The sequence below is a fragment of the Hipposideros armiger genome, unplaced genomic scaffold (assembly GCF_001890085.2).
Source record: "Hipposideros armiger isolate ML-2016 unplaced genomic scaffold, ASM189008v1 scaffold_178, whole genome shotgun sequence".
In the NCBI taxonomy this organism is placed as follows: Eukaryota; Metazoa; Chordata; class Mammalia; order Chiroptera; family Hipposideridae; genus Hipposideros; species Hipposideros armiger.
The window spans coordinates 2,109,273-2,126,839 of record NW_017731528.1 but is presented as its reverse complement, the minus strand read 5'-3'; the positions used below and the strand labels follow the sequence as shown (position 1 = coordinate 2,126,839).

General features: G+C 43.7%; 1 protein-coding gene across 10 annotated transcripts in view; it reads left to right on the top strand.

The window, feature by feature from the left end:
• The window catches only part of FRY (FRY microtubule binding protein), a 456,767-nt gene that overhangs the window by 358,680 nt on the left and 80,520 nt on the right, over nucleotides 1–17,567 (top strand). For all 10 annotated transcript variants that reach the window (XM_019652358.1, XM_019652349.1, XM_019652352.1 and 7 more), the window contains 8 exons: nucleotides 2,146–2,402; nucleotides 2,823–2,969; nucleotides 3,952–4,120; nucleotides 5,430–5,520; nucleotides 10,632–10,714; nucleotides 15,344–15,494; nucleotides 16,036–16,139; nucleotides 16,891–17,076. In XM_019652358.1, the coding sequence (XP_019507903.1) occupies nucleotides 2,146–2,402; nucleotides 2,823–2,969; nucleotides 3,952–4,120; nucleotides 5,430–5,520; nucleotides 10,632–10,714; nucleotides 15,344–15,494; nucleotides 16,036–16,139; nucleotides 16,891–17,076 (1,188 nt within the window). The remainder of the gene's footprint in view (nucleotides 1–2,145; nucleotides 2,403–2,822; nucleotides 2,970–3,951; nucleotides 4,121–5,429; nucleotides 5,521–10,631; nucleotides 10,715–15,343; nucleotides 15,495–16,035; nucleotides 16,140–16,890; nucleotides 17,077–17,567) is intronic.

Sequence of the window (17,567 nt, the reverse complement as noted above, 5' to 3'; positions counted from 1 at the left end):
GTCATGTGCCAGACAGCCCATGTATAGACAGACTGGGGTCAAAGGAAGGCCAGCACTAGCAACTGATAGAAGACTAGAAGGACTTTAAACCAAGGAGACAAATGAGGTCATGAAGGGAGAGAGCACAGAGTGAGAGAGAGATCTGGACACCCAGCTTCCGAGGACTGGCCAAGGAGAAGCCAAGGCAGCGAGGGCGTGCAGGCATTTGCAGAGACAAAGGACGGCTGGACCGTGGGTTCATGGGAACCTGGAGAAAAAGGACTTAGGAGGAGGGCGTGAGCAGTCCACAACTTCAAATGGAAGAGAGAGACCCCAGCAGACAAGGACTAATGTTACCCTCTGGATTTCACAACTCACTGGTAACTGGCAGTAGTTTCCATGGCAACATGGCAGCAGAAGCCAGATCTCAGAGGCTTGGCTGAGAAAGCAGGAAAGGGAGAGAAGCTGGGTTCCAGGAGGACTAGCAGGGTATGATTTAAGCCAAGTTTATCAGCTGAGAGGGAAGAGAGGAAATAAATAGTATGGCAAGTTTAACAAGAAAAGAAGCTCATATAATGAGTTGCAAGCAGGTTTGACCTAAGTTGTCTTCAAGAATTAACCTTTTGGCTATTTCAGTTTATGATGGATAGCTTTGTTAAATAATGTAAAAAATATAAGGTGGTTATAATAGATCCCTTGTTTTTACTGCCATAAAACTGCCTCGAATCTTTGTAACCAGAAGTGCTTGCCCTCCACCGAACTCCCAAAGCACACTGTGTGTGCCTCTCTGTGTCACTTGTCACCTCCTACCTTGCCCCAGTCATCTGTCGGCATGACTTGTCTCTAAGCATCCTTCCCAGGCCCAGGAACTGAGGCTTCCATCTCTTTCTGCAGTGTCTAGCACAGGGCCTCACACCCGGTGTGTTGGAATAAATGGCTGTTCTGATTTTATAAGGATCTGAATATGTGTCATCAAAGTCTGTAACATTGGTCATCACATCCATAAAGTTTAGAAATTTTGACCTGTGCAGAACCTGACAGCTTAACACTGCCTGATTACTGTGGCATGACATTAAATACACTCTATTCTTCATAATAAAAGGTTGTCATTGTAATTCTAGGAAGAGGGCCAAATCAGTTAAAGCTGCGGTGGCAGGGGTCCGATGGGCTTCCTGGCATCCGCGCGTGCTGTTCGCAGCTGCAAGCTCCCTGCGTGAGAGCCCTCCACACTGGCTGCTCACAGGAGCATCAGCCCAAAGCTTTTGCCTTTCCCTGGGGCTGAGCCAGGGCTGCCAGCTTGTACATAAAGCTGGGCTTTTATTTCTATAGAAAGGTATTCTATAGAATATAAAGATTCTAAAAACTCTTATCAGATTATAAAACTCAAGTTCTGCTGGTGGTGAAGTCATGTGAAAAATACTATCGAGAAAGTCGTGGTGAAACAACTGGGCAGGACACGCAGTTTCACCTGATTCGTTTATGTCATAAAACAAAGTGCAGCACTGAGTGCACCTCCCACATGGTTGGCGGCTTTCAAGTGGACATCACGAGCGAGGGTCCACGCACTGGTCTAGTGTCCCTGGAGGTTTACAGCGCACTTTTTAAGAGCTAATAGTGTGTGGAAGGTGCTCTGTAAAATATCAGCGCAGTGGAAAGACAATAGTCATTGTTACCACTGTTTACTAAGTAAGAGCCTGTGGGATGACAGGCACTGACTCGAGCATATTCTGTACATAGCGCCCAATGTGGGACCCTAGCAGCCCTGTTTGACAGAAGAGGAAACTGAGGCACGGAGAGGTTAAGTAGCCCACCCATAGTCTCTTGCAGCTAGTATGAGGAGGGACTGGGTCTAATCATATGTCCTGTGCCCCCAAGTCCCTTGCTTTGTCCACTCTAACGGGCCTCTTCCTGCCGCAGTGGATTTGAACTTGGGAGGCCTCTCCCTCCCCTGTGCTCTCCAAGCATGTGCTTTCCCTACTGTGCTCTCACTGTCCCCCACTGGGCACCAGAAGTGACAGGCTTGAGGACAGGCCTCGGTTTTAGGGTTCTGCTGCACCTGAACATGCTTTGGAAGCTGAGGGCCCCGTGTGACCTGTCAGTGGTGTTGACGTTTAGTTTTTTTCGATGTGATAACACGTGGCTCTCTGTCACTGCCCCTCTTTTTAGAGGTGAGTCAGCGGTTCCCCACGACACACCCCAATGGGCGTCAGGTCATGCTTACCTACCTGCTGCCTTGGCTGCACAACATCGAACTGCTGGACAGCAGGCTCCTCCTCCCCGGCTCGAGCCCTAGCAGCCCAGAGGACGACAGCAAGGACCAGGCAGGAGAAGCCATCGCCTCCCAGGGGCTGAGAGGGAACGGCTGGGGCTCCCCGGAAGCCACTTCCCTGGTCCTCAATAACCTCATGTACATGACGGCCAAGGTACGTCCTCTGTAACACGGCTGCTTCATCCCAGAAAGCCCTCGAGTCGCCCAACCCCAGGCTGCAGAGTTGTGTTTATCATTAAAAACCACATGACTAGGGCATGGGTGGTGGTGGTTGCAGGACAGTGGGAATGTCCTTCATGCCACCCAACTGTATACTTCAAAACGGTGTAGGAAATAAACTTTATGTGCATTTTACCATGGTTTCAAAAATAATAAGTCTGCCATTTTTTATCACACGAATAAGTATCATGCATTTTAAATTGCTGTAAGTGGCATCTCTCGGACTGATGGTCACATTTTCCCTTTCTTATGACTTTGAGTTGGCTGTGACCCTTAAAATGACTTTCAGTCCAATGTTTTGCATCCTTGTGTTTCCCACATGCCTCCGGGCCGGTTTTGCTCTTGGTTGTTGCAGTATGGGGATGAGGTGCCTGGGCCGGAGATGGAAAATGCCTGGAATGCACTAGCCAACAACGAGAAGTGGAGCAACAACCTGCGGGTCATCCTACAGTTCCTGATAAGCCTGTGTGGGGTCAGCAGTGACACCCTGCTCTTGCCCTATGTAAGTGTCCCTCGGGCCCTTGGTGGTCATCGGTCCTGTGGGTGGCTCCATCTGCAATCCAGGTCAGAATGCGCTCTTTGAGCCAGGTAAACTAGAGACATCAAATGTCAGTGACACTCATCTCCCATGAGCTTGTCCAGGTGTTACATAAAGGGTCCCTGCTGCCCCCCGAGAAACAGGCTACAATGTCCTAGTGACACCTCTGTCATCCCCTTGCCAAGCCTTTGCACACAGAAGCCCATGGCTTAAGGGGAGGATACTTTTCTAACAGTTACTGAAAGCTGCCTTCAGTAAACTTTAGCCCTGTAATATAAGATGCCTGATACTTACTGTTTGTAGCTAAGCATGATATGATCAGCAGAAACGACAACTTTTATAAAACCCCGAGTCACTGGTGCTGGTGTGTGGTAGCTTCCTGAGAGACACTCTGCCTGCTGTTTGGAGCCCCGTTGGCCTCTCTGCAGCCTCCTGCCTCAGGTGGGAGTTGGAGGCCCCAGTAATGCACAGCCTTACTACTCCAGAATCCTTTTAAAATGCAAAACCACCTAAACAGCTCAAAATCACTTGTATCTAAGGGAAAAGAGAATTAGCGGGGGACTGAATTCCTCTTTAAACAAAAATAGCTAACAGGGTTTTTTCCCAGGGTTTGTATAAATAAAATTCTTCCTCACGATAAGACCTTAGATGGCAAGTTTTCAGGTTTTAGATAGACTCCTTGAGCCCCAAAAGTAACTCTCATAAAAGCCGCCATTAGGAAAGGTGAGGCCTTTGACACACAGTTCCATTGGACATGCACATGGAGAAGGTGAATTTTAACCCCAACACTAGGATCATCTCGGGCTGGCACAAAGGCAGGCGACCATGGTCATAGCTCTGGGGGATAAGCCCTCGGAGTGAGTGGGTTCCCATCTTTGTGGCCAGCCACCTAATACTCCTGTGGATGAGGCTCTGGAGAACATCCCTCTGTTTCTTTTCTTCTCAGATTAAAAAGGTAACAATATACTTGTGCCGTAATAACACTATCCAAACCATGGAAGAGCTGCTCTTCGAGTTGCAGCAGACGGAGCCCGTGAACCCCATCGTCCAGCACTGTGACAACCCACCCTTCTACCGCTTCACGGCCAGCAGCAAAGCCTCAGCCGCAGCCTCCGGTAGGGCCGCGCTACTGGGCACAGCTCCTCCTGGGTCTCTGGGTATCCCTCTGTGTGGGGCACTGAAAGGATATGAGTATGTGTTGTCACTTCTTATTCTGGCATATGCATTCATTGAAGAGATGGCTTGAATGCGACAACATGGATGGACAGAAACAGACATTGATACAGAGAACAAACTGATGGTCACCAGGTGGGAGGGGGCCTGGGGGGCGAGGTGAGGCAGGTGAAGGGATTAAGAAGTACAAATTGCCAGTTATAAAATAGTCATGGGGTTGTAAAGCACAGCATAAGGAATATAGTCAATAATATTATAACTATGTGTGGAGTCAGGTGGGGACTAGACTTGTTGAGGGGACCACTTCATAAGTTATATAAATGTCTAAGCACTATGCTGTACACCTGAAGCTAATATAATATTGAATGTCAACTGTAATTGAAAATAAGTTTTCAAAAAACAGAAAGATGGCTTAAAAATAGCTGAGATTCTTAAGGGTGCTGTCAGATTAATGAAATGATTTTGTAAGGATGACTGACAGTCGGTGACCCAGTGCTCATATGCCTGGAGCTTTATACTTTAGGCTGATCCCAGGCAGGCACTGCCATCACTTAGGAATCTCATTTCCAGACCCTCCTTCTTGTATCTATGGGATTCCCTTGGTGAAAGTTCTCCCAGGGTTGACTAAAATTCCCCCCAACTCTATTATCACCTTCAATAAATTGGCCTGTCAGCATCCTTTTATGAAATATATAACCTCCTCCTCAAATTCCTTGAAGGCAGCTTCGCTTCAGTTTATCTACTATCAGGACTGCCTTCAAATCTCTCTCCTCTCCTAGTCTCCCACGCCCTGTGTTTGCCCCACATCCTGCTCCCAGAGCAGCATTCCTGCAGACAAGCAGTAAGTAGCCTAGGGGTCAGAAGCTCTAGAAACTTGGACTTGCTTCACTCACATTAGTTCAATACTGCCTGGACCCAGAAATGCTAAAGCAGCCAACAGCAGCAGGGCAGGCCACTGTAAATAAGCTAATTACCTACGTGGCCAGGAAGAAAGGGTCCAGGAATGTGGTAGCCTCAGTTTATAGGAAGTTCCGGAGGCTGGTCTGCCCATAACAGATGTCTGGGATTCTCCCGTTTCAGGGGTGTGGGTGTGGACTTTGTTTAGAATGTCTGAGATTGTTCAGAAGATAGAAGGCATCCTTCAAACATGAGATTTTACAGGCAATCCTTTCCTGGAATTACTTGAGACTTGAGTTTGACCCCTTGGCATGCATTTTTTCCTAAGTGTCTTCCTTCCAATCCCATCCACAGGAACCACCTCCAGCAGCAACACAGTGGTTGCTGGTCAGGACAGTTTCCCAGATGCCGAGGAGGGCAAGCTCTTGAAAGAATCTGATGAGAGGTTGGTGCGCAAATTGGCTTAATATCCAGTTGCACTTTCAGTAATCGTCTGTACAAAGGCAGCAATACAAGTGTGTTTTGCACACACACAGACATACAAACACACAAATCCTTCCTTGTTCTTAGAAACACAGGTTGACTTTCCAACTCGGCTCTGTAGATAAAGTTTCTTCCTGAGCAAAGCCAGAGAAGACAAAGATGAAGGGTTAGGGCATTGTCATGATGGCTGCACCCCACTTACTAGGGCTGAACAAAACCCACTAGTTATCCTGCTACTGGGCACAGACCATCTGGAATTAGAGGGCATTTCCACATGAAATTTTCAAAACTGAGTGTTAAATAACTCCTTAGAGACAGAGTAGTTGTCTTGAGATGAGTTCCATGAAACATCAACATTCTTATTTCACTTTTACTTTGTCACATCTCAGTTAACCAAGGACAGCCTTTCTCAGCTCAGGCAAGTCTCAATCCCCTTCTCATTAGTTCTTTATGGTAATATTTCTCTTGCCCGTATCTCTGCCTTCACATTGCCCAGGATCTACTCAGAAGTAAATAAGATCTGGATCACTTTTTCCTGCAGTTGAGTGTGGCGAGCAGAGACACAAACCAAAAGAGATCAACAGGACTCAAATTCAAACATAAAAATTAGGATGCTTGCCATGGTGTTGAAATGCCTTAGGCTGAGTGTTTTCTAGTGAAAAGGCACAGGAAGACCTTTTGTTTAAGAAATGAGCAACCAGGATGACATACTCACAGATTCCTATTGGAGGAAATGCAATGGGATAAATAATGAAAATAATTCCCTTAGTCCCACGTGCCCCTGGAGGCCTCATGGTTGTCCTCATACCTGTGCCTGAGACTCAGCAGCACCAGCAGGTGGGAGATTACCTGACACAGGATACCTGCCTCTGGAGTTCTGAGGGCTCTCTCTCTCTCCTTCAGGTGCCTGTTCACGCCTCAACACGCTCACTGCTGGGGGTGCTGCCCTGCCTTGAAGCACATGTTCATCCTTGAGCTTTCCTTCAGACTAAAAGCCCAAACCCAGTTGAGTTGTCAACCTTGTCCAACATAGCTCTTCAATTAAGGTCTTTCTATCTCAGAAATAAATAAAGGTTATCATACTCCAGACATCAGTGACAGTACAAGGTTGCTAGTTAACATGTTATTTGTTAATCTATATTTGCTAGTACCTTCTTTGGAAAACTACCTCATGGTTAAAAAAAAATCCCATAATTTATAAAGATAAATCTATCTGCTTTCTGTCTAGAATGTAACATTCTTTATCATTTGTTGTCTAGTCTCAATGTTCATCTTTATTTTGGGTGGAAAGGTGCTGCATTTCTATATATTAATGTCTCACTGCAGAGGTCCCTTTAGGACCGGAGTTCTCAGTGTCCTGCCTGAGTTTTTCGAGGTTACCTTTATGATGAAACACCAGCTCACTCTATAATGTCAAGACCAGAGAGCATCTTTAAGAGGCTTTCTTATTTAGCTCTTGATTTTCTTCTCGGACACCACCTCTCTCTTGGCCATTGGAAAGCCTACTGCAGGCATTTACCCATATTTTTTATATGCATTTGTACATTATTCATACTGACTGTATCTGTAGATTGATTGGTGATATACATACATGGTCATACATATGTGACTATTCTATCCCAAATGACACCACTGTTCCATTGATGCAGCACTCCACTACACTGTTTCTCTAATATAGTCTCTCATCTATGGATGCGGACTGCGCCCTCAGCCTAGGATACCTTTGTTTTCTTCAGTCTACTTATCACCTTACTTCCTTGTAGACCTGGACACGTCAGTTTGTAGGTACTTGTACACATGTTGGTCTCAGCCACTAGATTTTAACTCTTGGAAAGCAGAGACCATGTATCTCTCATACATATTTCTATCCTTAACCTACTGTGCTGCACATAGTGGGACTTTTTTAAATGTTTATTTGGTATGTGCATGAAAACTGGGGAAACATCACAGGTCCAGAGGTGGATATGCTGTCCAAACTCTACCCAACCCCTTCTCCCTCTCTCTTGCTAACTCCGTGACAGAGACAGTTATTTACTCTGTTCTACACAGATAATAGTGGTCAGAATACTAACTGGGCAGCTGTGTTACTGGTCACCTGGGGATGCTGGTCACCATAATACATTATTTGACTCCAGGGGGTGCCACAGAGTTGTGCAGAGCAGCAGCCCTGCCGCCATGTTCCTTCCAACTAGATTAATGGTTCTTTGATATAAATGAGAAATAGTCAATAAAGCCATTCCTCCTGGCAAAAAAAAAAAATTCACATAGCTTATAGTAAAAGGACCATTTAAACATGGGTAAAAGAATATGAACCAAGCTAAGAAGAGAATAAGATAGTCATGTCAAAAGTTCTAAGGAAAACTGCTAAAACTTAATATTGACATAACTTTGAGTTTCTCAGTAGCCAAAGTGAAAAAGAAAAATATAGTGAATTTTATAAAGTGCATCAAAACAAGCAAACAAAAATGATTCATCGGAAGCTACTAACAGAATGAACCTCTAAAGTCTAAGAAGGATTTTTCATATAGTTTTTTTTCAATTAAACAGCAAAGTGAATACATCTTTTTATTAAAATAGCAATTTGTAGCAGTTTGTAAAATATGCAGAAACAAACTCCATAAGTATTTTTAATACATCAACCTTTAATAAAAGCCTAGTTTATAAATTTGTAGTTCCATGAAAGGATTTTTCACAGGGAACTAAAAGCAATAAACTTAAAACTATGGAAATTTCTGGCGATCTGTCTCAATAGAGGAATAATGATCAGTAATCTACAGACAGTTGCCTGAGTCTTATTTTGAACTAAATCAGCAAGATAAAACTTAGGGAAACATTTTGTCCTTCTGGTTTTTCTCTTATCAGAGATATTTTCATGATATATTTCTTAAGTTATATATCTTTGATGTTAAAGACTATTCGGTCTCCTTAATCCTTGAAATTCCTCTGAGGCCACAGGCCCAAAATTATTTTCTACAACCCAGGAAAGCAAAGGGAAAGGACAGATTTGACTCTCAGGAGACGGTTTTTACCTTTTCTTTGCTGCAAGTACACTTCACTGTGGTTGCGATCTTCCCCAGAATAAGGAGGCCAGCCTGGAAGGGGCTTGCCCCTCCCCTGCACCTTGGCCTCGTGGACACTACCTAACACTCCTTTAAATCCACCTCCAAAAGCAAAGGGAAGAATTGCCACCCATCCTATAATTTTTCCTGCCTAGACCCTCCAGAGCATGATTGTAAAAATGGGGTACATGATGATTCAGGAGCAGCTAGGAGTCTGTGTCCCGAGCAAATAATGTGCTATTCTTAAGTCACCCTGGTTTAGTTCCTTGCTGAATGAGGCCATGGCTGCATGTGCTGTTTGTAACTTCACCTTTATCAGCACAAGCATGGTCAGAGAGCTTCTTCAGAAGGTTTGTCACTTTTTCAATTTCATAATTGCCAGTCTGATTTAAAAGACTACGTGGCCTGATTTGTACGAAACTGAGCAGACATCCTCCAGTTTCTGTTATACGGATTCACAAAGTATTAGCCCAACCCATGTGACAAGGAAGGATATTTGAAGTACAGAATTACTGGGGAAAAGATGGCTGTGTCGGGACAGGGGGAAAGGTGCTACAAATATCTAAGAAGTGAATAAAAGCAAAGTCATTATTGTCATTATGTCCCTAGAGCCCATGCATTTCCATATTTAGCAAACCCAATCTCAGATGCGTGTCCTAAGGTTACACACCTGGGACGAGGCAGGCATCTTAATGCACACCCAGTACCTTCTCCTGAAACATCTCTTTCTCCAGGAGGGCTGCCAGAGCCCTGCGTTTACCAAGGGCAGATCGGGCGTTGATTTGCGGTCCGTGAGCACACATCCAGTAGTGCAGGGACACACCCCTATCTTGGCTTGAATTTTCCAGCTATTTCTGCATAGCCTTAGTTCTTTGCTTTGGCTACATATATATTAAGTAGATAAAACCTGCTTCATATAATTTTATATAAAATAAAGGTAGATGTATCATTTCATTCCCACTTCCCCTTAGCCACACCCTTGCCCTACCTTATAGGCCTTCAGATGGTGCTCAAATGCTGTTGATCTGAAAATCTTTGCTGCCCTGAAGAGAAGAAGTGTTGTAGAAAGCTGAGGTGCAAGTACAATAATTAATACCTTAGAGTTGGATGGTGTCTTGCAGTGTAGGAAACATCCTCACATCATTTTTTTTTATTTCCACACCCAACAAAATAAATGGTGAAGTATTATTCTCCATTGAGGCAGGTGTGGAAACAGGGTCCCCAAGGACATAAAGAACTTGGCCGAGGTCACAGAGCTTGCAAGCGAGAGCTCATTTGTCAAATCCCAGGTCCCGCCTTGTCCAGAAACATCCCTGCACTGCCACCATACTCTGGTTGGTACTGGACAAGCTGTTTAACCTCACTTGGCCTGTTTCCTCATTTATGAAGTAATAATGCGTATCTCAGAGATGAGTGAGTGAGGGTAAATGAGTAATGTTTGTGAAGTTACTGTGCTTGTACTTTTTTTTTTTTTGGTTACTTCTAAGCCACAAGATAGAACATACAGAAAGACCTCCTCTGTTTATATTACAGCCAACTAGTGAACCTTTTCCTAAATACCTTTTGATCATTTTAAAGGAAACTTTAAAGCCAGTAAAAGGTCCAAGATTTGTTATGAACCTATTTCTGTGTATTTCCAGTTCTGTCTACTTCCACTTGTTCAATCATTCAGCAATTATCCAGGCTACCATGGGAATAAGGATTTATATTATTCAGTATCACCCCCATTTTCTTTCCAAACAAATGTTATAATTTTTTAGATCAATTCCAATATTAGCCTTAAAATGTTTATTGTTTAAAGGTTTGAACTTGTGCTATGAGCAAGAGAGACCCCTGGCCCTCCAGAGGGAAAAAGAAACATTTAGGCTACAGTTTTCATAGTATTCCTTTAGAAAAAGAATCATCGGAACTAGCTGCCAAAAATTCAACCACTAAATAATAGTGTGTGTTTATGAGAACTAGCACATTCACACACATCAGTATTTCATGATGTTTGTTCTTGTTGTATTTGAAGGTTTAGCAATGTCATCAGAGCCCACACTCGCCTGGAGTCAAGATACAGCAATAGCTCTGGGGGGTCGTATGATGAGGATAAAAGTAAGTACCACCAGGGTGTGGGGTTTCAGGCGGAAGACAGATGGTTGGAGAAGGAATATGGGTATTTTGATTATTCTTATTCTAATTACTGGAAAGGGCCCCATAAATATTTGGTAACCATTTAACCCAACTATGCAGATGAGCACAGAGTCAGCATCATAAAAACAAGGAGAAGCTGAGCAGTGGACAAATCAAGCTTATAAAAATTTATGCTACTACTCAAACCTGTATTTTTATATTCTTGGCATTTGTTCCCCAGTGATGCAGGTGGGGAAAGGCTAGTAAGAAATTGTCCCATTAGAAAACAAACGATACAGTTTTTCTTGGAAGTAGAGTTAACCTTTAAACTTTGAGAATCAGCTCCCCAAGGATAGGGTCTGTTTTCACACTAAATCTCTCAATAGCATAGTCTCAGTAGCCAAGCAAAAACTTTGCTGAAATGGGAGATATAATTGTCCCAGAAATTCCTTTATTCCTCACAAAGTTGACAAAAACCAAAAAGGTCAAGGCATTCATCGATGTTAAGTCCTGGACAGTGTCTATAAATACTGGGCTGGCAAAGGTTATTACTTGGTCATGAGTCACAGAAAATCTAGAATCAACACTCCCAGGGGCATTTAGGTATGCTAAGGAAATCAGTAAACTAACTGATAGAATTTATTTGTCTATTTGGGTGGAAATTGTAAATATGATATTTTGTGAGAGGTTCATTTTTGTAAATCAGTACCTAAGGCCTTTGTAGCCATTGCTTTGTTTTGGTGGGAAACGTGCAGAGTGGGATAAGAGCTAGGTAGTCCTAATGACACCACAGTTCAGCTGCCCTTACTTTACGTCTTACTGCATAGATAGGAAATTCTCCACCATTCAAAATACCAATGGGAGGAATGGCTAAAGTCCACATATAATTACCAAACTTTAACTTAGGTTACGTTCAGCGATGTCCCTATAAAACTTGTTTCAGCATGAGGTAAAATAAAGCTGTTTGCATTTTCCCTCCTCTCTGGGCCCCATCAGGGGTACATTCCAAACACTGAACAGGAATCTGGGAGCATAGGCCAAGGGTTCAGGCGGGACCAGATTTTACAGAGAACAGTGGTCCCAAAAAGTGGAGAGGCATTGGTTCAAGAAAAGTCTGGTTACTTTGTAATATTTTGTAACCCCAATTTGAAGACAGAAAAATTGAATCATGAAAATGTTAAGCAGTCAAATCCTGACTCCCCAGGATGTGGCATATGTAAAAAAGTAACACACAGTGACTGTGGATTTTACATTAGGGATATAATTGGCCTGGGCCAGTTGATTCCTTTAAAGCATATCTTCTCGGTGAAGGACATAGAATTTGGTAGAAACACTACAATAAATAAAATATAAATCATTTTGAAAACATATTTAGAGCCCTCTGGTAGTAAAACCTCACATTTTTTATATTAAAATAGTAAAATTTGAAGGATAATTAGAATAAAATGAGAATTCAGATCACTAACTTTTATAGACAAAACTAAAAAAAATCATAGAAGTATGTAGAAAGAGGAAAAAACTATTATGCATTCAGATAATAAATAAATTATCTAATATTATCATTATGGCATCTATTTTACCTAGAAATGCTTATTTATTTGTTGTACCAGTGTAAACAACACTTCAATGGGAAAATTTGGGGTATGCAGTTTGAATCCAATTGAGTCATTTGTCGATAATATCTTTACATGACTGTTGTTATTGACCAGAGAAATTAGAGTTCATAGCATTTAGTTTGGGCACTGAGAGCTTATCCTTTAAATTACTCATTATAAGAGAAAAATGATATCAAATTACTCTAAAAGATCTCATCACAGAAAGTCCATAAAATATATTCTACAATCCTTCTCTGGATGTTCAAGTGTGAGAACTTGACTGTCCTGGAGAAAGTGGCAGGTCTCATTGGCCCCATACCCTCAGGACTTTGGTAACTGGGTCCTCCCTGTTGTATTTTTGGTTCCAGCTACACAATGATAGAATAGCCCATTCCAGAGAAAAGCAAAGTTCAGGCTCAGTTCCAAAACCTTATGGCCAAGCATCTGGGACATGCTAAGGGCAGTTGTTTTTTCCCAGAATTCATGAAGGTGCCAGCAGAGGTGGGAAGAGTAAGAAGGGGTCAGGAGAGACCTGGTGCTTCACTCTCTGGATTTATTCAAAATGAAGGACTGTGTGCAGCCTCTTAAGTGTATTTTCTATGTTAAAAAAACAACTATAGCACCTTGAGTAAGATGGACAAACTGATTTAATCCTAGTCTGTAAAGTAGCTTTTTACCAATATTATGTAAGCTTTTTTTTTCAGAACTATTGGAAAATATCTATATTATTTTCCCAAGCCATGTGCTAATGTATCTAACCCCATAATGAGGATACAGCTAGTTAAGCTGGATTGAGGCTGAGTCACAATGCTTTCAACCTACCTGTAGAAAATCAATTTTTAGGTCAATTTAATGCTTCTTAGCACATTTTTATTTATTGGATATATATCTGAGAGAATCACTGAGACAAAGACTAGTCTATCCTTTCCTAACAGAAACTTCACAAGTTTGGGTTCATTCATTCTTCAGTATGCTCCCATTCGTGCTCCACTTTCAAAGTGTATTGTAGAGTAGCCAATTGCTTACAAGTGTATTTTGCAGCTCCCTTACCCTGGACGGTCATTCAAGAAGTTGCTAAAGGTGAGAGTTCTATAGGTAATTTACTGAGGACTGAGATGAGTGACTGTTACACCTGCTTTAAATTATTTCCAGGCTAAAACTGTGCCAAGCTTCCTGGCATGGAACCACAGGGCTCCTGCTGTGCATTTGTCAGTGTGAGGAGCCAGCAGTCCCTCTGGAGAGAATGCTCACCTCCCTGCCAGCCCGGGGCTCCCTTCCCAGGAGACGTGGACTGTGCTTGGTCCCTGTGCCCAACCCTGATTGGAGTCTCAGTTTTCACAGTCACACTTGTTACCTCCCCGACCCCCACTCCCCCAGCAGCACTGCTAATTGTTCAGGCCAGTGTTCTACACTGGACCAGCAGCAGCAAACCTGTCACTGCCTTTCGAAAGTGCCACCAAGAAAAACCAATACCCTAAAATCTATCCCAAGGTTAAGCCAGCTCATCTGAGGCCACATCCATGGGTCATCTCGTGTGACCCCAAGTGGAACTGCTGGCCTTGAATGCCCCTGGGCTGCATGGAGAGCATTACAAGAAGTGACGCCATGATAATTGTTGCTGTGCTTACGTTACAGATATTGTTGAGGAAGCCATTAATAAAATATATATCGAGCCCCTCCTACATGCCAGATACTGTTGTAGGCACTGGGGAAACATCTGTGAACAGAACAGAGTAACCCGGGCTCTCCTGGAGCTTATGTTAGAGCTGGGGACAGGGCGGGGTGGGGGGGAGGCGTCAGCGCTGGTGACAGTGACCTGTGCCCAGAGGAAAACTAATGCAGACTTAGGGGACAGAGAGTGATTGTGTGGGCATGGAGGTCGGTGGAGTGGCCACCCAGATCCTCTGTGACAAGTGCTTCTTGGGCAGAGAGGTGCCTAACGGAAAGGAGAGGGCCACACAGCTGTCGGGGACAAGCCTGCAGCCACAGGGAAGGGACATGAGAAGGTCCTGAGGTGGCCAGGGCCTGGCACAGTCACCCTGACTGGGGTGGAGTGAGCAATGGGACAGTAGTCAGAGACAAGCCGAGAGAGGAATGGGAGGTGGGAGATGTAAGGCCTGAAAGGCCAAGGAGTAGATTTTGGATTTCATTTTGAGCATGAAGGGGCAGCACTGGAGTGCGTTAAGCAGAGAAAGACACATGCATGAGCCTCTGTTTTAAAAGGACTGCTCTGGTGAGTTATGCCAAAATAAAATAACATACATGCTCTGGCTGTCTGTGGGAAACAGATTATAAAGGACAAGAGTGGACACAGGGGAACAGTAAGCAGGCTGTCCCGCTAACCTGTGGCGGGGCAGGGAGGTGGTGGCTTAGACCAAGCGCTTCTGACGGAGACGGTGGGAAGTCCTATCCTGGACACGTCTTGAAGGTAGCACTCGTGAATATGTGATGGTGGCAAGTCACGTAACCTCACTTTCCCCTCTGTGAAATAGGAGTAATAGGTACCTGTTATTGGGCTATTAACATGTGAAACGCGTAGACCCATGCCTGGTGTAACTCTGTGTTAGTTCTAATCTCATCATTGTTACTATCATGACCATCTTCATCATCATGATGACGAGCTGGATGGGAGCTGTGAGAGAGAAACCAGGGCTCCTGACCTGAGCACACTGGAAACTTGGAATTGCACTTGACTGAGGTGGGGACACTAGAGTTAAGAAGAGCAAGTTGGCACAGTGACGGGAACTCACGTGATTTAATGTTTTTCTTCTCGTGTATCTGTTTTCCATCACTCTGTAATGAAAAACTATAAATTAAGCCTCCAAAAATAAAGTGATGAAAGAAACCTAATCAAGTAATTCTAACCCACTCGATCATATAATTCACACTCACTAAATTGAACAGTTAGAAAGTTGATTGTACAAGCATGAAATTGTAAGACGCTTTCTAAAAACACCATGCAGGGAAAACAGTTCTCTCCCTGAAAATAAAGCCTGCTGTCTTTCTCACCCTACAGATGACCCCATTTCTCCCTACACGGGCTGGCTGTTGACTATCACAGAGACCAAGCAGCCGCAGCCCTTACCGATGCCTTCCACTGGAGGGTGCTGGGCCCCCCTGGTTGACTACCTCCCAGAGACCATCACCCCTCGGGGGCCACTCCACAGGTGAGCAGTGCGTGCAGGGAAATGACCGCTTTGCTTGGACTGGAGTTTTCCTCCTGTAAGAAGAGGAAGGCCTAGTTCAAGTCCCATCACATGAAATGACCTTTGAGATCAGAGGGACCATGCGTGACTTGAATTGCAGCTCTCAGTATATAGACAGAGTTTAGTCAAATATTAACCTCTGTGCAGAGCTGCCTTGTAGCCCTTTGAAGTTTTCTTTGATGTCACCTTGATATGGGTCTTCATTCTGTCATGCTCTTTAGGTTGTAAGCAACTTGAAGAAAGGACCCTTGTTGTCTATTTCTCCTCATCCCTCAGCTCTTATTGCCTAGTGACAAGTAGACTCTGTTATGATCAGTCCACTGATGTTTGTTCTTCTGGAGCCCTGACCAATGTCAGAAGTTAACCCCACTACCCTGGGACAAGGGTCTTACTTTAATCTTCAGCCAGGCTTCACGGTTGTATTTAATTGGGACCTAATGGTCTATAAATGTACTTCTATCCTCTGTAGAAATTGCATTAACTTCATCATTTCATTGATTAGGTGCAATATTGCTGTGATTTTTATGACTGAGATGGTTGTGGATCACAGTGTAAGAGAAGACTGGGCCCTCCATCTGCCATTGTTACTCCATGCCGTCTTCTTAGGTAAGACTTGGTCTAAGAAGACTTCTAGCTAAGAGGACTTCTAGTCACAACCTGCAGAGGTAGACCAGACAGTCTTCCTTTCACACCAACATTGGCTTTCTTCATTTCTAAATATCTAGTCTCCTCCATTTCTCATTGCCTTTTTGTGCCATCAGGCATTGTTTCCGATTGTCCTGTTACTGCCATATAGAGAGAGTGGCACCTCACTCATGTGATTATCTATGAAAGTATCCAAAACAAATTGGGCCTCTTCAGGGTCTTTGGCTGGATGTGATAAATTTAAAGCCGTAAGACATGATCAGTGCATAGAGAGGAAGAATATAGAGCACACCAAGTATGCACTGAGGTTTTAAAACACCCAAGTTGTAGAATAAAAATGGGAAGGGGTCTACCAGCCATGGGGTGCAGTTACAGAGAGATGAATAAAATCAGAGCCCTTCGGTAAGAGGGAAGTCCAGGAGAGAGAGCCTCTCAAGAAGGAGGAATGCTATTGTGTCAGAGGGGTCAGGGGCAGTCCATCTCTCAGAGTTATATGAGAACATTTGATTTAAGGAATAAAACATTTTCTTTCCCTAAGCCCAGCTTCTTTCTGTTGGTAACACAAACACTAACAATGAAAACTAAACATTCTTTAAGCATGTCCCCCACACACACACACACTCTTTCTGGGTGGTTTGGAATCTTTACTATCCCTGGAATCTAGGCGAGCTTGAGTTTTGTTTATATGAAGAGTTTCCACGTCTTGTTCCAGGTTTGGACCATTACCGGCCTGAAGTCTTTGAACACAGCAAAAAGTTGCTCCTTCACCTCTTGATTGCCCTCTCCTGCAACAGCAACTTCCAGGCCATCGCCTCTGTGCTCCTGCAGACTCGAGAGATGGGAGAAGCTAAGACTCTAACCGTCCAACCAGCTTACCAACCCGAGTATCTCTACACAGGTAACAAGAAGGCATGGCCAAGAGCCTGGGTCAGGGTCACAGATGCGGAGATAACTCAATGTGTCAGTAAACCGCAAGCTACCTTCTCTGGTGCTCTTACCTCCCACCTTTCCAAGTAATAAAATAACAGCCCAGTAAAATAGGCACCATTTCACCTGCTATTAATGAGCCTCTCAAAATCCTTATTATTGACTATTTTCAAATATATTTTCCTTATTATTATGTTACTGCACTCACTAAATATTGACACATGGAAAGTGAAAATGTCCATTGGACAAGAGCATCAGTCTAGAACCCTATAAGGATGAGAGTGCAGAAAACTATGGCCCTGTCCATCGCCCTGAGAGCAGGGCATTGCGGAAGTGCCAGAGGTGTTGCTTGTGTTCTTTCTATTATAGTTTTTCTGAGGGATTTTCACTTTATTAATGGCTGACTTTTCTGGAAGGTACTAATGAGTGGAAGTTTATTAAAAACCACTGCTTCTTAGAAGT